The 20,171-nt window shown below is 37.8% G+C and overlaps 1 protein-coding gene across 2 annotated transcripts; it reads right to left on the bottom strand.

Annotated features, from left to right (window-relative positions):
* Positions 1 to 5,508: 5,508 nt before the first annotated feature.
* On the bottom strand, positions 5,509 to 8,978 carry BSM (Mitochondrial transcription termination factor family protein). Of its 2 annotated transcripts, XM_039034943.2 has the most exons (3): positions 8,286 to 8,802; positions 7,910 to 7,995; positions 5,509 to 7,239 (listed from the first exon to the last, which is right to left on the bottom strand). In XM_039034943.2, the coding sequence occupies exon 3, from the start codon at positions 7,206 to 7,208 to the stop codon at positions 5,637 to 5,639; it is 1,572 nt and encodes a 523-aa protein (XP_038890871.1). In that variant the 5' UTR covers positions 7,209 to 7,239; positions 7,910 to 7,995; positions 8,286 to 8,802; the 3' UTR covers positions 5,509 to 5,636. The 2 variants fall into 2 exon arrangements, with proteins under 2 accessions (XP_038890871.1, XP_038890870.1); XM_039034942.2 differs by lacking the exon at positions 7,910 to 7,995 and having other exon boundaries at positions 8,286 to 8,978.
* Between the last annotated feature and the right edge of the window lie 11,193 nt (positions 8,979 to 20,171).

Consider the following 20,171-nt stretch of genomic DNA (forward strand, 5'->3'; position numbering starts at 1 on the left):
AAGAATTGTTTGAACGTCAATTCTCACTTTTCGAGCACAAAGGGATGGATGACAAAGAAACTAGTAGTGTCAGTTCCCAAGATAACCTCTAGCTAGAGAAAGCAAGTGTTGCTAACTCTGATGCAATTCATTGATGAGAAGTGCTCTCTGAAATGGAACTTGGAGTTTATTTAGGTTCTGATACTGATCCCACTACTCTCCAAAAGAGGAGGAAGTCTAAAGACAGTAAATGTGATTTATTTGTCTTGGAGACGTGTTTGGTAGAGAACGATGATTTTGCCTAGATACTTGATTCATGTGCTACTAATCATGTTAATTCTTCCTACCAAGGATTTAGTTCCTAACAAACGTTGTCACAGGGAGAGTTGACTTTTCGAGTCAGTATTGGTGAGGTTGTTTCAATTGTTGCTGTAGGCAGGCTGAAGTCATTTTTGGACAAGAAACGTTATTTTTGTAGTTCCTCATATCAAGAGGAACTTAATCTCAGTTTCTTGTCTCATTGAACAAGGTTATACCATCTCATTTTCTGAGAGTAACGTGTTTATTTTCAAAAATGATATGGAGATTGACTTTGGCTCAATGGAAAATAACTTGCATTTACTAAGGTCGTTAGTCATAAAAACCTTGCTTAATACTAAAATATTCAGTACGTCAACAATAGCTAAAAGGCCAAAGGTTTCTCCTAAAGAAAACGCTCATCTTTGGCATTTAAGGTTAGGTCACAACAACCTCAATAGAATTGAAAAGTTGGTGAAATGTAGACTTTTAAAGAGTTTAGAAGAAAACTCCTTACCGGTATGTGAATCATGCCTTGAGGCAAGATGACCAAACGACCTTTTACTGGAAAAGGTTATAGAGCCAAGGAAACCTTTGAGCTTATACATTCAGACCTCTGTGGTTCGATGAGTGTTCGAGCTCGAAATGGGTATGAATATTTCATCTATTTCATAAATGATTATTCAAGGTACGGGTATCTATATCTAATGCAACATAAGTCTGAAGTTCTTGACAAGTTCAATGAGTATAAGGCTAAAGTTGAAAACTTGTTAGGTAAGAAGATAAAAACACTACGATCTGATCGCGGTGGAGAGTATATGGACCTCGAATTCTAGAACTATATGATAGAACATGGAATTACGTCTCAACTCTCAACCTTAGGTACACCTCAGCAGAATGGTGTATCAGAAAGGAGAAATAGAACCCTGTTGGACATGGTTTGATCTATGATGAGTTATGCTCATCTTCTAGACTTGTTTTGGGGATTTGCAGTGGAGACTGCATGTTACATTTTGAACAATGTTCCCTCGAAAAGTGTTTTTGAAACACCTTTTCAGCTATGGAGAGGTCGTAAAGGTAGTTTACGCCACTTCAAGTTTTGGGGATGTCCGACTCACATACTTATGACTAACCCGAAGAAGTTGGAACCGCATTCGAAAGTTTGCCTCTTTGTAAGCTACCCTAGGGAAACGAGAGGTGGATACTTCTATAATCCGAGTGAGAACAAAGTGTTTTTGTCGACAAATGTTATCTTCTTGGAAGAAAACCACATTAGGGATCATAAACCACGAAGCAAGTTTGTTTTACATGAGTTTTCTAGTGAGACTACTGAGGGTTCAACAAGAGTTGTTGAACAGACTGATAAATCAACAAGAATTGTTCATGTCGGTTCATCTAGTCAACCATCTCATGAGTTGAGACTGCATCGGCGTAGTGGGAGGGTTATGAACCCACTGGAATGCTACATGGGTTTGATTGAAGTCCAGAACATCATTTCTGATGATGGGGTCGAGGATCCATTGTCTCATAAGCAAGCAATGAAGGATGTTGACAAAGATGAGTGGATTAAAGTCATGAAACAGGAAATGAAGTCTATGTACTTCAATAATGTCTGGGAACTTGTGGATCAGCCTGATGGAGAAAAACCTATAAGGTGTAAGTGGATCTACAAGTGAAAATGAGGTGTAGATGGAAAGGTGCAGACCTTTAAGGCTAGACTCGTGGCAAAGGGTTATACCTAAGTCGAGGGAGTGGACTATGAGGAAACTTTCTCACTTGTTGTCATGTTGAAATCTAACAGGATACTTCTGTCCATAGCCACATTTTATGATTATGAGATATGGCAAATGGACGTCAAGACTGCTTTTCTTAATGGTAATCTTGAGGAGATTATCTACATGGCTCAGGCATCGTACATTGATCAAATGTTGATCAGGTACAGGATGCAGGATTCCAAGCAAGGATGCATCGCAGACTCCGCTATAGAAACCGAATACATAGTCGCTTGTGAAGCTTCTAAGGAGGTTGTTTGGTTGAGGAAATTCCTTACAGATTTAGAAGTCATTCCAAATATGTCTTTATCGATCACTCTCTATTGTGATAATAGTCGGACTGTGGCAAATTCAAAGGAACCTCGAAGTCATCACAGAGGTAAGCATATAGAATGGAAATATCATTTGATCAGGAAAATTGTGCATCTCGGTGATGTGATAGTCACGAAGATCGCATTGGATCACAATGTTGCTGATCCGTTTAAAAAGGCTCTCCGACTAAAGTGTTCGAGGGTCATCTGGAGAGTCTGGATCTACGAAACATGCGACATCTTGTCTAAGGCAAGTGGGAGATGATACTGGGGTATAGAGTATGCCCTAATTTATTGTATATTGTACTTGTTTTTTCATGTATTATACATTAGTCTCTTGAGACATTAGGACAAGTGGGAGATTGTTGAAATTGGTGTCTTAATTCTCCCGGAGTCTCGTAGTTTGTAAACATTATACACATTATTATTAATAAAATAAGAGTTATTTTTATTTGCATTTACTCATATCTAATAAACAAAGATCTGTGGTTATTGTATGTAAACTTAAGCATGTATATGAGATATACAAGTGGATCATGCCTTAAGTAATAACCTAAAAAGTCTGTAGGAGAGATATAGGAAGGATACCTTATCCTGGTGACACTATGGATACAGCCTGCTTTGTAGAAGTTTACAAGTGTTGTGAACTACTACCGATGGTCTCCTGACCATTCACGTGGAGACATGCGAGCAGGGGTGTCATATACAAAGAGTTTGTATAAGACCGGACCACAAAATGATTAGTCTCTTTATATAACGCCCTTGATACTTGAGACTTACATCTCACTTAAATGACTATAGGTGACATGACCTTAATTCTGAGTGTGTTGGGAACTCGTGCATATGAGGGCGGTCCTTTGATTAGTATGGGTGAGAGTGGCCAGATTGTCAACTCAACAAGTCTACCTTTTTGGGGATTTGTCTAATTGGAGAGTTGGGAACTCAATTACACAAGATGAAATTCACTCCTTCCCCGAAGTAGGGGTAAGTAGATAGATTGCTCTCTTAAAAGTTGATTCCGGGTCTTGAACATAGTGGCCACATCCTCTCTTCGGAAGAAAGGACCCAGTCATAGTAGGACTATGACTTATTGTTCATTAGAAGAATCAGTGGTACTTAAGGAGTTAGATGTAACTACAGGGGCAAAACGGCAAATCGGCCAAGTTGTACTTACGAGCGATCTGTGAATGGTTATCGTACTATTGATTGGTTGATATGGACACATAAATATATCTGTAGTGAGGAGAGTGCAACTGTCGATCTTTAGTGGAGTGTCCGACAGTTAACAGATGGCGGATCCCATGACTAAAGAGTTTAGTTAATTATTCGCGTATTGTTGAAGCTTCAAGCTACAGGTCCATAAGGCCCCCTTATAGCTCAATGGATTCAAGTTGAGAATCAGTTATTGAGGTTAGTTTGAAGTGTTCAAATTAACAAGAGAAAATTCAATTATATATGATATAATTGGTGTGATGTATGAGATACATCAAGTGGAGGATTAATGTAAATATGATTTACATTAAATACCATAAAATAGGAAAAAAAACTATGGTTTGTATGTTTCATGAGATGAAATATTAAAACTATATGTTATAAATATAATATAGTAAGTTAGTTTTTATATTTATTTATAATATATTAATTATATGATAATTAATTTCTTTTTCTCTAATAACCAGTTGAGTGGGAGGTTATTGATGGTTTTATGGTAACTATGAGATAAAAGGAAAAATGTTTTCCTAAAATTAGAAAGTTACTTCATTCGGAAAAAACTCACGAATTAAGCTATCAAGTGAAAGAGTTTCACTAAACGATAGCTGACAGAGACTAAACGATCGTGGAGCTTTGACTATACGATAGTTCATCAGTTGATCGTAGCTAAACGATCGAGTGGCTAAGTCTATACGATAGGCTGCCATTTACTAAACGATCGAGCACGTCGACTATACGATAGACAACTTCCTATCTCCCACTTGTACGATCGTCTACACGATCATTGTCCTTCAGTCACTTCCTCAAACCAAGACTATACAGAACCCACAACTCCTGGATTCTCACACCGAGAATACCAAGGTAACCATTATGGTGGTGTCCTCACTCACTTCGTGAATCGAGTTAGATTCGATTGGTTTCGTGGAGGCCGTGTTCATTGTATTTGTGCTGGTGATCGTGTTGTTCCGGTCGTTGCATTCGAGCATTGCTATTCTTGGACGCTTGTAGACTGATCGAGGGATTCGTGAAGAATGTTTCTTCAAAGGTATGCATACTCTATCCCTTGATATCATCGTTTTGCATGCTATAATTTCTTTTTGTACATGACCTGCTAGTTTTCGTTTTTAGACTGTAATTGTTAATGTTCAATTCGAATAGAATTTGGAACAATCTTTCCACTGCTCATGGAAATCCTTATGTTTGATTTTCGTCACCTTCGTTGGAGGAAATTTGATTACTTGGAGGAGTAAAAAACAAAACGTGGTGGCCAAAAGTAGTGTTGAAGCAGAGTTTAGAGCCTTGGCTCATGGAATTTGTGAGAGCATATGGATCAAAAGGATACTTGAAGAGTTGAAGATTTCCTTGACTATGTCTATACAGATTTATTGTGACAATAAAACTACAACTTCTATTGCCCATAATCCAGTTCTACACGATAGAACAAAACATATTGAGATTGATAAGAATTTTATTAAAGAAAAAATTGAAGCAAGAACAATATGTATTCCTTATCTTCCTACATTAGAGCAAATTGCTGATGTGTTAACTAAAGGCCTTCCAAAGAAACAATTTGACTGATTGATTGACAAGCTGGCTATGGAAGACATCTTCAAACCTCCTTGAGGGGATATGTTGGAATTTCTATATTTGTATATTAATATTTTTTTCTTTATTGTCTTTATGTTTATTTTTTTCCTTTATTGTCTTTATTCTTTCTATTTTGTAAAAGATCTTTCTCCTATATAAGAAGACCTAATCTGCATATATTGAATAAGAGAAAGAGGAGATTAATATTTCTATTCCTCTCATTTCTACCTAAATTATAATTCAATTTATTGTTAAATAACTTAGTTTATATTTCTAAAATAAACTGAATTTCACAGATATATTAATAATCATACGGACGTATTAATTAGAATGAGAGAGAGAGAGGGAGCTATGGTCAAATTTAATATGGTAGAATAAAACAGGAGGAACTACCTTTCTCAAAGTGTTACATGCTCTAATGATGATACCCATAAGTTTTCAAAATAGCCATTACCCTTCCAGCCAAGGAAGCAGCCTGTTAAGTCTCCTCCTCACTATCCTCTTCATACTCAGAATCCGACTCATTGTTTTGAGGTTGTATAAGAGAATTCATATCGAATGTTGGTATGGTCTCCATCTCCTCCATATCTATAGTATCATAGCTCATCCTTTCCACAAACTTTTCATCAGAACAATTGAGGAGCCATGAAAGTGAACAACTGATTCCCTTCTGTACAACTTTCCTATGTCTGGGCTTTATTGTGGACTCTAAACCATAAGTAAAGAATGCAGGAAAAGCGACCAAGTCTTCTAAGGGCCTTCCCATATCCATATGGAAAAACTCAAAGCTGTGTTTCATTATGTCAATATTCAAAGCAAGCAACTGGGGGCAACCTATAACCATGTTCTTTACTTGAAGCAAGGAAAACCCACAAGTTTTTAAGAAATCTACATGGTTTATCACAGCTGAACTGCTGAGGCTAACGATTTGCGGCATCTTTTCAATGATAGCACCAAAATTATCGTCGTCCAATTCAATTAATGATTTTAGTAAATTTCTCTGAGTTTGAAGCTTACCTTCCAGGTCCATTCCTATGATCTCAGCATACTGTGCCACTATCGAAGAAAGGTATGCTTCTCTTACATTGAACTCCAAGAGCAATTGGATATTGGGTTTGACGTTTTTTTCCAATCCAAACCCCAGAATGTGAGGTCGTTTCTCTATTAACCTAGCCACTGCTAATCTTGGAATGCCCAAACTTTCAAGATACTCAACAAAAGGCTTGATTACTCGAGCAACCCTCATTCCCAAAATTTCAGGATATTTGGTCAAAACACCTCCAATTTCCCTTCTTGCAACTCCAATTCCTACCAAGTATGCCACTGAAGTACTCATGGTTCCCTCAAGCTTAAACCCCAATACTTCTGGATATCTCTCGAGAATGCGAGGGATATCATTTGGCTTGATATCCATGCCTTGTAGATACTTGACAACTGGAGCAAGGTCAACAACAACGCTGGAATGGAGGACTTGCGGATACCGTTTTAAGAACTCAGTGAAAGTAGATTTCCTAACGCCTAATTTACCAAGGTAATCAAGTACTGGTATCATATTTTTCTTAACACTGCACCCAAGGACAAGAGGGTAGTTATTTATGTCTTCGATTGTAAGTCCCAATTTGAGAAGAAAATCAACACGTTCCTTCATAACATCGACTGTTACAGGAAGCTCCAGTCCATCAAGTTCATCAGGAACAACACCAATTCCACGCAAGAACTCGTAAACCTTTGAACGGTTTTCAAGCCTCACGTTCTTCATCTCGACTAAACTAGGGCGACTATATAGTGATGAAGCTTTATCTTCTTTTCTACCCACTTGAGCGTTGTAAGGCTTTGATGAAATAGTTGAATGCAGAGATTTAAAGACTGTTCTCCTATCACCATGAGAATATTGTAGCTTTGTAATCAAACCCCTCCTTTTCTCATAGTTAGAAGGCATTTGAAATGTTGATGGGGCAGTAATTTTGAACTTATGACATTCAAGAGTAGGCATCTCAAATATCATGAAGGAAAAACTAGGTTTTAAAACACCGGCATGGCCTCTGATCATCGTCCCTCAAAGTTTTACACTAATAGTTGACCTGCAAAAGTTGCATACATGTTATTTTTTTTTTTTAATGAAAAAATAACAATAAAAAAAAATCTCAAAGAACAAAGTATATATTTCCAAGAATATCGCACAAGACGACTTCACTCTACACCTATTACAAGATATGTGTATGATATTAATATTCACTGCAAATTCGATTTAGGTCACCTTCTAGTCCATTTATTGATAGTTCATATCCACTCTCAATTAATTTCAATAGTTAACAAAAACAATCAGGAGATTTTCCTTTCCACAACTCTTGTACTGACTTGTCTTTGGCCATCAAAATTTGAAATATATCAGCAAATAAGGGTTTGAGGGATTGATCAGAAATCCATTTCACTCCAAAAAAGGCACCTTGTGCCCACTTCACACTTAGAAACTACCGTTCCCCCAGGTTTGGCTATGTCCTTCCACAGACTAAACGTGCCAACTCAATATTCTATACTCACATTTGTTTTTTCATTACTTTTGTGTATGATTCGGTTCCAAATTACTTTATTGCATAAGTTAGAAAATGACTACTAAGAATCCAATTATCTTTCTTTATTGCATAAGTTAGAAAATGACTACTAAGAATCCAATTATCTTTCTTTCCTTCATTTTCCAAACTAAGGCAATAATTTTCATAAGTGGTTCATGATAGCGATATGGAGAGAGACCTTTGAAATTGTTGCTGCTTTTGTGAACCTTTGTTTATGCTTCTCTTCTGGAAGAATTTCGAACTCCCTTTAATCTCCACATGAATCTATATGTATATATGGCTTATTACAAAGATGAATCAGGCCAGCCAACAATACCCACTTCAAAATGACCGCAACAACAGCAAACCCAGTTCAACAATAATAGCTTAAAATAACAGCAATAATAACAATAACATTAAGTGTATACACGAGACCAAGTTCAAACTAACAGCAACAAACCCAGTTCAACAATCAGTTCAATAAAAAGATGAGCCAGCCAACATTCCCACAGAAAATACATTATCGAGTCGATTGAATAATTCAGTTTAAAGCAAACGTAAGTGAAGATTATTACCTACTAAACAAACGTGCAGAAGGCAAAGATCCAGAAGATACCAAGGAGCAACAGCGGAAGGAGACCACAGCGATGGTGGCTGAGTGGCCGACGTTAACGGTAGTCGGCAGCTTAGCGACGGTGGGTGAGGGTGAGTGGGACTGCGAGTGACAGAGTAAGAGGGAACCGATGTCCGTTCCTAGACAGAGAACCCTAAAATCGAACGCCAATTTGGGTCGGTCGGCCCGGTCCGAATAACTGTTAAAACCGAGCCGGCCTCTGCAGCCTTGCCTCAATTTCAAGACCGCTCCGACCGATCACCGGCATCGGAGCAGAAAACCGCCCGACTACTCAATTTCGTGCTTCTCCGGCGCAACCCTCTGTGCGTACCAATAACCTTAACCAGAGGCGATTCGGACTCGGACGTCGGCCGGACACTGGGAGCCAGGTAGTGGAGGCGAATCCGGAAGCATGAGGAGTTCACAACCTTCAACATTGAACAGGAATCGAAAGGCTGCCAAAGTTACGGGAAAATTGCTATTTTTGACTTTTTAAGTTTTCCTTTCCAACACCAAACTCTTTTTATAAAATTTACATTTTTTTTACCTCTTTTCCACTTTGTCAAATTTTAACCGGATGGCCTCACGACTACCATTTATCATTTTGTCTCACAATAAATGATATATTCAATTGCCTTCAATATGAATTTACCTAGATTACCTGACTCAACTTTTCAGACACATAATTTAAGTTAGAAACCTCAAACTTGAGTTTTATATTTTGTTTTTATCGGAAAAGCTATACTTGAGGGTCCTAATTTCATATGAACAATTTTTTTTAATGGTCTCAACTTTTGAGGAATAATTTATTTCCTTTTTGAGAATTCCAAAAGACACAAGTATGTTATTTTTTAGCTTTTGTCCTTGTATGGTAAGCCAATTTAAAAACTATTTTTTCCATAAAGTTTGCAATTTCGAACCAAAAATTTACTTTTCTAAAATAATAATCAACCAAATTCTTACTCCTTTGTCAAAGTTTTAAAGAAAAAGTAGGAGAGAAAATTCTCAATGACGTTTACTGGAACATGTATAAACTTGAAAAAAAATCATGATATTATGTGATGTTTCCCATGAAGTCAACTTTATGAGACAAACTTGACTTACTAAGATTTCTTGTAAAGTTGACTTGGTCAACATTACAGGAAAATTCACATAATATAATGTATCCAAGTCACTACAGCACCTAAACTTTCCAGGAATGATTGCTCGTAAAGTTGACTTTGTCAACATTATGGAAAAAATCACATAATACAATGTTTATTTATCCCAAGCCACTTTCTTACACCTAAATTTTCTAAGAATGATTTCTTGTAAAGTTAACTTTGTTAATATTCGGGAAAATCACATAATACAATCTTTCAATACCTAAACTTTCTAGGAATCATTTTTCATAAAGTTGACTATTCAATTTTAGGGAGAAAATCACATAATGATTCAATTTGTTCACAAGAAATTACAAACTCAAAACAACGTGTACCAGAATTTCCCGTAAAATTGACCAAGTCAAATATCTCGTAAAGTTGACTTGGTCAAGCTTATGGGAAATCTCACAGCATTTAATGTTTTTTTTTTTTTTTTGCCAATCAATTCTTTTATACGAGTTTTCTCTTCATATGCAGAATGTCTCACGTGTTTGTTTGTTATGGTGGTATTTGGAAGGAAGATGAACGAGATTACGCAGGCGGTAATTTAGGGGATTTGGATGTAAGATGTGACATTAGGTTTAAGGATGATAGATGTAAAAAAGTGTACGTTGTTTATATATAATTTGGTACTTTTCTTTAGTAAAAGTAGAAATTTATATGATATTTTAACCTCGAGATGACCTAAATTTAGTAAAATGGGCAAACACATCTCTTTAAATTGTTTAAAATTGATTTAGACTGATTTAGACTGATTTTATAGTTTTTTTTACAGAGTTTTTCACTATTTTCCAAAAATTTGTCTTGATGCAATCATAGTGGCCTGGATGATGCGCCCGACAATGCGAGCACATAAAAAATTCTAATTTTTCATATTCACGTTCGGTCAATTCTGGTTCCTATTTTCTCAGTCAAAACTATAATTCAATGCTTAAAATGATGGGAAAACATTCAGAACATGATTTTAAATCATTCCTCAACCTATTTGGGCCTATAAAAGGGGGAGAAGTCTTCCATTTCAATCACAACTCTCCATCCATAAAATTCAACCCTCCTTGGATGAATTCTCACTCTTCCCAATCAGAAAGCTTCAAGAACGAAAGTTCCTCTAAAGTTTGAGAGTCCGAGGTCATCCTTATCCCTTGAAAACATGTAGAGTGATAGGATTCATCCTTGAGAGAGGAGAATCACCCTAGGTAAAGATTAGGAGAGTGAAAGATTGCCTCAAGGCATACTATATTATATTTTCTAGCTTTTTTTTTTTTGTTTCTCATTGCATTTTTATCTTTATTTCTTTCATTCGCTGAACATTTATCTTATAATCATGATTTATGATATAATAAACTATATTCATTTGTTCTTAATTAGGAACTAAAGTCTCTAAAGGGTTCAGTTATGTGAATACCCTAGGGTTTTATGGCTTGATTAATGATTATGCTTCATACCTCTTTAACTTATGCATTTCCTTTGTTGAGTTTATGGGAAAATATTGTTAAGTTAAACTGGTTACTTAATTTAGTAATCTAGTGGAGTCGTAATGCTGAGAAGGTTAGGATATAAACTGATGTCACACGAGAGTATGGGACTAAAAGCCTAGAAATAGGATTGTCACGTCGCCTTAGAAATAAAGGACACTATATGATAAAAAATTGCATGTGAATTAATCTAAGATCCAGGTAACAATAGAAATATAGGCATTAACTGCTTAGAGCTCTTAAAGGAATTTGACACAAGATCGAATAGGAGGAGTTTTCTGTGCATAACTAAGTCATTGTCCAGGTATCATGCGACTGCATTGCCTAAGGCACACTACCCTTTTGGTAGAAATATAACTTTATCTGTGTTCAACACTCTTATTTACTGCTTTTATAAACATTAAATGTAACATCCCGAGTTTCAGTAACTTTAAATTTAATTATCTTAAATTGATTGGATTTGTGGTTATTCAATTTTGATTTTGGAGCCAAATTAGAGAAGATAATTAATTTAGATTGAGTTCATAAGAGAAATTTGGATTCCTAAATGAATTAGATTATGGAATTTCTAATTTAGTTAAATTGTGGAATTTCTAATTTAGTTAAATTGTGAATTTTCTAATTCAATTAGAAAATGGATTCTCAAATTAATTAGATTATGGGTATTCTAATTAATTAAAATATGGATTTCTTAATTAGAAAAAATGAGGGAAACGGATACTCAATTTAAAGTGAGTAAACAGAATTCCATACTCGATCTCATAGATACATATAGAATTCTGTGTCTTATTCAAAAAAGAAAATCTAATCTATCTACTACTTTAATTATTGATTTTCTATTTAATTAAAAAATAGATTTTTTAATTAGATAAAATGTCATATTCAAAAAGGAAATCTAATCTATCTACTACTTTAGTTAATCTACTACTTCAAGTTATGGAATCCCAAATAATTTAGTATTAGGATTATTTTTCCTCTATAAATACAATCATTCATTTCATTTCAAACCATTCACTTCATTCCAAAGAGAGGTCAATTAAAGAGAAAAGTCTCTTGTTACTTTCACATGTTTTGTATTGTCACGTATGTCCTTAGATATTTGAAAGTTGTTTCAGATATAACTTAATCTATCCGCTTTATGAGATAATGTGGTGCTAGGACTAAGTCGAAGGACATATATAAACACCAAGTTATAGGAACAATACAGAATAAAAGAAACATCTCGTTGGTGAAAAGATGATTCTTGTTGACATAACAATTTGAATTATATAAAATGATTCTTTATGCTAAAATGTAAGAGGATCTCCTAGACTGTCTAGGACTATGAGACATGTCTCTAGTACACTAAGGAAAATGGGAGAACATATAGGGTATAGAGTATGCCCTAAGATACATGTCTCACCGGCTTACATGTCCCTGGCTTTAGTGTAAGTGAGAGATTGTTGGGATGTATGCCCTAAAGCCACGTAGTTATATGTTAGTTGAATCAATAGTTGATTAGTTTTATGTAACTTATGCAATAATCCATAAACTAAGATCCAAGGTTATCTGATGTAACTTAAACATGTATGTGGAGATATACAGGTAGATCATGTTTAAGTGATAATCTAAATGGTTTGTAGTATATGGATAAGGTTGGGTGCCTTATCTTGGTAACATTACTGATACAACCCATTTTGTAGATGTTACATTGTTGTAAAGTGTTACAAATGATATGATCCTGATTATTCATGTGGAGACATGTGAGCAGGGGTATCCCATACAAAGTGTTTGTATAAGACCAGACTAAGAAATATTGAATCTCTCTTCATAACACCGTTACTATAAGATACTCACTTTTCACTAGAATGACCATAGGTGACTTGACCTTAATCTTGAGTGAGTTGTGAACTCCTGCCTATGAGGGCGTTCCTTTGATCTACATGGGTGAGAGTGTCCAGTTTCATCAACTCAATATGCCTACCATTTTGGGGATTTGTCTGATTGGAGAATTGGGAACACAGCTAGACAAGAAGGAACTCACTTCTTCCCTAATGTTAGGGTAAGAAAATAAATTGCTCCTTTAAGGGCTGATTCGGGGACTAACAATGAGGCGTCTCACCCTTTTCTGACCCCAGAGGGTTTAATCATAGTTGGATTATGACTAATTGTTCATTAGAAGGATTAGTAATACTTAAGGAGTTAGATGTAACTATAGGGGTAAAACGATAATTTGACCCAGCTATACTTATAAGCAATTAGTGAAAGGTCAACGCACTATTGATTGGTTATATCTTATTGACATAGAATATATCTATATTGTGAAGAATGCGGCTGTTTTCTTTAGTAAAGTAACAGGCAGTTAATGAATGTTGATTAATTTGATTAAAGAGTCTAATCAATTAGTCTCGTACCATTGGAGCTTCAATCTATAGGTTCAAGGTCCCTTCGTTAGCTTAATAAGAACTAATGAGAATCAAATTAACTTTGATTTAATTTGAAATGTTCAAATTATTTAAAGAGAATTATTTGTATAAGATACAATTAAATAATGTATATAGATACATTATAAAATATAATGTATGTCGATACATTATAATTTGATGAGAGAAATAAATATTTGAATATAATTGAAATATTAATTATAAGAATATGATTCGTATAAAAAACTATATGTTAAAATTTAATGTGAATATGATTCATACTAAATTTGTATAGTTTTATGAGAGAAATAAATATTTGAATATGATCTAAATATTATAGATACGACCCACTTTGTATTTGCTACAAACGCAATGATCTAATGCATTTTCTAGGTAATATGTGAGTGGGGTATTCTATGCAATGAGTTTGCATAAGACTGGACCACGAAATAGTAATCACTAGATGTAATAACGTTAATGTAATGAATGAAATGAATGATTCGTTGTTCGTGTATGGTCAAACAAATTATGAGGTTGCTGACATGTGCGCTTTGCGATAATGATAATATGTGATACTACGTCTAAGGTGATGCTTAGATACTTTTATAGTATGTGTTCGTGTAGTGTTCGCGTGTCACAAGTTTTCTTAAGCTGGAACCAAGTATAATTCCAACGCAAGTTTCTCAGAGTGATCTGAGGTCGAACACGGGGATTGCAGTGATTAGTACGATACTGATGTGGTATATGCGACCGGGAAAACAAAAGAATAATGAATTGGATTTGAAAAGTAAAATGCGGTAAGCAGTAAAATGCGATAATAAAAGTAAAGCGATGATAAATAAAGTGCGATAATAAATTGCGGTGATAAATAAAGTGCGGTAATAAAGTAGAATGCGACAACAAATAAATGAATCAACAATTAAATATACAAATTGAGGACTGACTGTGAAGATGTGCAAAAATATCTGATAAATGCGGTGGCAAGTCTTGTGAAATGAGTTAGAAAGAGAATGGGTTGAGGGAAAGGACATCGCAAGTTCGTCAATCTTATTGAGGACGCAACTAAGGTTCCGCTTTCCCTTGGCTTACACCTTTCAGTGATCGGCCGCATTCCCATATGTCTATGGAGAAACAGGGATGAATGTGGTGAACGCAAGGTTGTTTCCATCTCTGGAAATACTTCTCGCTTTAGTTAACGCATTCTTCCAACCTTCTTTCGAGAGGCGGAATAACATCTTCACTTATGCTCTCACAGGTGAAGATGCCGTTGAGCATGCTTTAGCTAAACTTAGCCGATTTCTTCAATAAGGATTAACTTACTCGCTTAGTCCTTCCCCTTCACCCTGAGGGATTAGTTACACATGGTGAAGGAAATGGATGATGAATGTATGGTGAAGACAGAGAGATAATGATGAATACGATAATGATATTAGAATAAAGATAAGCGTTTGTTACATATAGTGAATGAAAGATTAGAGATGAACACAGTAGATGAATAGAAAATGAGAACAAATACGGAAAGAGTGTCAATGTCTTGACACGGATCCCAATCGGAAAGGATTTGCTTGTTGGCGTGTGGTAGGAATGGAGTGGAGAACTTCCCTCTCAGGCTTATTTTCCAGGTAGAAGTGATCTTTGCACAGAGCTTTTTCTTCCGGAATGGGAATGAATTGCTTGCTCTAGAGACTTACCTTTCGGTCTTGTCTCGTCTTTCTTCCCGGATTTTCTCTAAGTTGTCTCTTCAGACCAGCCTCCTTTCTTTGAATTTAATGTAGATATTTATAGACATTGGCACCTTCTGAATCAGTGGTCCCACTCTGAAAAGCTGATTTTTCCTACCATGGCTTGGTGGAAACGTCCGCTCTGCTCCACATTTAATTTGTCAGAATCGTACAACAGAAAAGCTATACAATTTCAGAAGTCCTTGCGAATGCATCGCTTTTTACATCTATGATCAATCGCCGCATGCGGTGTAATTGCTTTGATCGTTTTATCGATTGTCACATGCGGTACAAATGCGTTGATCATTTGCGTCCATGATCGATCATCGCATGCGCTGCAATTGCGTTGTTCTTTCTTTGTTCTTGAATGATTGCCACATGCGGTGATAATGCGTTGCTCTTTTTGTCCTTGAGTGATTGTCGCATGTGGTGACCTGTTTCCTACAAAACAAAGACTTGGACATTCCATTTTTCCATCGCAATGGAGTTAGTGGGTGTGCTTACGACACTTTACAACTTTTTCTTTTCTAAGCCAATTTCTATACGGTCGATGCAACTTTTACCTTCTTTTTGCCGCATAATCTAAATAAAAAAGTATAAATAACTTGTATTTCTACAAGTTATCACACCTCCAAATTTAGATATATGTTTGTCCTCAAGCATATCCTCGACTAAGGTAATTCAGCTCAAATCCTATCCTAACTTTGCGTTGATCGGCTACTCCGAATGCTCCACCTCTACATAATTTCTCAAACCTATAAGTTCCTTCTATCCTCTGATCATTTCTTCAACATGCTCTACTTTATTCTTACCTAAGGCAAACCTCTGCTCAAAGTTCTCTTCTTGTTTTGAAAAGAATGTTTTACCTATTCTTGTGAAAACAATGAAGTGCGCCTTTTATGCGATGGTCTGGTTTGCGTCATCTTATAGAGAACGTTGATCATGGTTACACCCTTCGTTTTTGCTTGCTCCCACGGGTGTCATGCGAGCATCTAACTTCGGTTGTGTACCAAGCTCAACTTCAACTCTTGATCCTTAGCCAAGTTTTACTTTTGCTGGTTAGTGGCGTTGTCTTTTTTATTCTTATTTTCTCTCTCTTTTTTTTTTGTATTGCGTCGATTCTGGTAACCTACCTTCGTTTTGGCTTGCTCCCATGGGTGTCATGCAAACATCCAACTACGAGTAGGTTCCTTTCACGACTTAACTCTTATCAGGTTGGGATTTTCCCTTGCGCTGACAACGGAGTTTTTTTTTTTATTTTTTTTTTTATGATGAACGCATTTGCCTAATATGACCGCATCCGCTTGATCGAATCTGCTCAGACCTTCCCCACACCCAAATTTAGAGAGTCGCAAGGTCCTCATTGCGTTGTTTTGGACAGAAAAGACCAAACACTTAGTCAAAATTTTGAAAAGAAGGTTTGAGCAGAGTCTTATAATAGAGAAGGTAAAGTAGAGCTATTGCAATGAATTGTCTAAGTGTTAGGCAGAAAATGTAATGTATAAAGAAATTTCGCTAAGGTTTCGCATTATACTCATCATGGCAGCACAAATAAACAATGCAAAATAAAAGAAAAGAATTACCGCAATAAATTGACAAAGGATGATAAAAATAAAGAGGCCAATGCATAAAGAAAGAATGATTACTCAGTTGTATAAAATTTGTCTAAGTACACAAAGAATTATAATTATTGCAACACAAAATTGTAAGCATGTACAGAAGAATACAAGGTATAGCTATCTACAAAAAAATGAATGACTGCAAAAAGAATTCAAAGTTGCGAAGGAGAAGATGGTGCACCCCTAAATTTAGATTTACAGCGGGGGCTCTTGGTGAAAAGGGTGTTGCAGAGGAGCTCTTTATGGCGCTTCTTGTAAGTGCAGAGGCTGCTGCAAATGTTGAGGCACCATGGGACCATGTAGATATGTAGTCAAGAAATTGAAGTACTCATGGTTGTGTTCGATCATCTGCCTTCGATTCAGGTGAATGGTAAAAATGTTGCCTTGACTATTGACCATCGCCTGTCGCAGCTTTGCGTTTCTCTCTCGCAATGCCGTTAATGACTAGTGGAAGAAGGATAGCTTTTGAGATAGAAAGGCCCGCATATCCTCTAAGGCAGCAGCAAGGGATACTGTGGAGGGTTATGTCGTCGATGTTTCACCAGCATCAGTTTGGGGTTGAGCGGAAGGGCTTGCTCCCAAATCGTGTGGGTCATCAACATGCGGTGATGTTGGCGGTGAAAAGTGGGGTAGAGATGGATGGCGGGTGGAAGCTGCTGGAGATGCGGGGTTGGAGTGGAGGACAAGAAAGAGATTAGTGAATTGTTTGGGAAGAGGAGAAAGGGGTTCATTTGTTGGGCTTGGTGGGCGAATGACTAAGGGCAAAGGGTCTAAGGGTAAACTGGTTTGCTTCTGCGATGAACTTCCTTGGATAATTTCCTTCCCTTTGTCATTGTGGCGCTGCTTCTTTGGTCTTGGTGGTTGCAACGCATTTAAATCAATGAGGGGCCGTTTCGGTGGAAGCTCAAGGCAATGTGGCGAATCCTTGAGAAGCATTCTCAGGATCTTCGTGTTGATGATGTCGTGCACTTCTGGCATGGGCTCTTCATCAATGCCCTCGCCCACAGATAGGCATAGGCTCGAAATTGTCCATGGGAAGAAGTACTGACATCTCACATGGCCAACAAAACCTCGGATTTGCTTCGCAAGAAGTTGGCCAACATCAATTGGAATGTTCTTATGCTGGCCAATATGAGACCATAACTCGATCCCTTGAAATGGTTTTATCATGCGATGTTGGGATGAGTCACCTTTTCACCAAATAGACCCAAAGGCGGCTTTCGGTAGTAGTTGGTTAGAGGCGAAGGTTTTTATGCTGGTTAGGGACACCGTCCACTTGGTGCCCGGTTGCGTTAATACTCTCAGCGCATCCTCCATATGCTCTTCTTCAGGATCATCAATCAGTTTGTTACCCGGTGCTTCCGGGAAATTCTTCAACTGGCAGAGTTGATTGATGTCCTCTGCGCTGAACGACACTACCCTCCCTTAGACGATCACCGCATCTTTGGTGTCATGGAGCTGGCCATGATAGAAAGCTCTCACTATCGATTGAATTATGAAGGATGGACACTGGCAGAAAACTTCCCACCCATGTTTCGCCACAACGCTGATCATGAGATCCAGTAGTGGCGCCGGTGCAGGAAAGAAGCCTATTTCCATCCATAAATCATCATTTTCCTTTTTGGTTGTTGGGCGCCTCCTAGTCGACGTAAGCTTGCTACTCTCTAATATTGCTTTGCCCTTTTCTTGAGTGGACGCATGGCAGGACTTTTGTCTTTGGATGCGTTTCCGTGCCTTGCGTTGCTCTTCTTTTTCCTTTTCCCACTCTTCCACTTTTTTCTTTTCCGCTCTCTGACGCGCTGAATATTTGCTTTGCGGCGTCTCTTCTTTTCCTCCTTTTCCTTTTTCTCCGCTTCTTCTTCTTCTCTCATTTCTTGTTCAAATTGCTCGGAGGCGAGCGCAATGCGCTGCTCATCTCGAGCCTTCTTCTTTCTTCTTCTCCCGCCTTGCGTTGTCACGGCAAACCTCCTCATCGTGAAGCTTTCTGGCCAAATTGCCTGATGCAATGATTTGGCGCACCCGTGACATCGTTTCTTCCTTCTCCTCTAATTTTCTTTTTCTTTCCTTCTTCTCCTTTTCTATGCGTTGAAAAAATGTTGGGTCACTTGTGGACCCTTGCGGCGCATTCTCTTTGCAACGCCACATTAGAGGGGAGATGTCAGGATCTTCTTTGTCGTCCAACGCAACTAATCTCACTTGCGCTGACATCCCCTCTTCCACCCTTGCAGTGGTTGATTCTCCATCGACATCTAAACTTTTCGCCCGTTTCCTCCTTTCTTCCTCTTTCTTCAGGCGCTTCTCTTCTCGCCTGCGCTATTTTCTTTCACTCCTCCTTTTTTATTTCGTCTTCTTTTCCAGCCGAACGACATCATCTTCTTCTTCCCATTTTTCTTCATCTTTTCTCTTCTTCTTCTTCTCTTCAGACTTCTCTGTCTGCTTCTTTGCCTCCAAAACCTCCAAAACAACCCTTATGGGTCCCTCATTGGAGTCTGTTGAGGCAGTCTTCTTAGGATCCGAAATGGTTAGGGCCATTCTCCGTGAAGCCACCGCTAAATCCTCCTCTGACGGTAGGGGTTGGTGCACTACTCCGGCCTCTGGCAATCCCCCATCTCTTTCTAAATGGCTCAAAATACTCCCGAATACATCCTTGTCGTCTTTTTGTTTCAATTCACTCTCGGTTGAAGGTACTAGGAGCGTCACCTCAGGTCTAGTGGCAGGGGCACTCTCCATGCTCGGCCACTCACGGTGGGTGGATGGTATTGCGGCTACAGAGGTTTTTCGCCTGGGTTTTCTAGCGAATCTAGGGGATGGCTTTGGCTGGGCGGCGAGGCGGCGAGAAAAGCCACCTCCTGCATGGTGATGGGGGCATGGGAAAGGGACGATGGCTGGGAAGAAGAATGGGATGATTGTCCGGCCATTGGATTGGTAAAGGGAAAGAAGTTGGAGATTTTTTTATTCTTCGGAAGAAATTTTGGAAGGGGATGATGGTATGCAAACAGATTTTTGCTTAAGGTTTTTCATGAAGATATGAAAGTGAGCTCTTCGGGCTTAAGGAGGTGTGATTTATAGGTTGAGCCTTGATGGGTCCAAAGCGATTGCTGCGTGGCAAGCTTTGGTATTCCAAAAAGCCTGTCGCGCCCCTCCCATTATGACTTAGTAGGAAAGGACGTCCTTTCGTCTGCTAAGTAATAATTCCCTCGGAAGTTGAAGCAATTCGACTACCCTCTCCGCGAATATTTTATCATTTTTTTTCTTTTATTTTATAGGACGGGCGTAATGTTTATTTGTTAACGCAATGCATCCGTTACCGCAAATGCATATTTACGGAGGACGGGCACAATGTATGTATTAGCGCAGCACAACCATCAACGCAACACATTTCTGGAGGACGAGTGCAAGGGATTTCTACCAACGCTGCACATCCGTCAACATAGTGTGTATTTGCGAAGGACGGGCGCAATGTACATACGAGCGCAACTCATCCGTCAA

This window comes from Benincasa hispida, chromosome 6, assembly GCF_027475165.1.
Source record: "Benincasa hispida cultivar pf3 chromosome 6, pf3_genome.v1.1, whole genome shotgun sequence".
In the NCBI taxonomy this organism is placed as follows: Eukaryota; Viridiplantae; Streptophyta; class Magnoliopsida; order Cucurbitales; family Cucurbitaceae; genus Benincasa; species Benincasa hispida.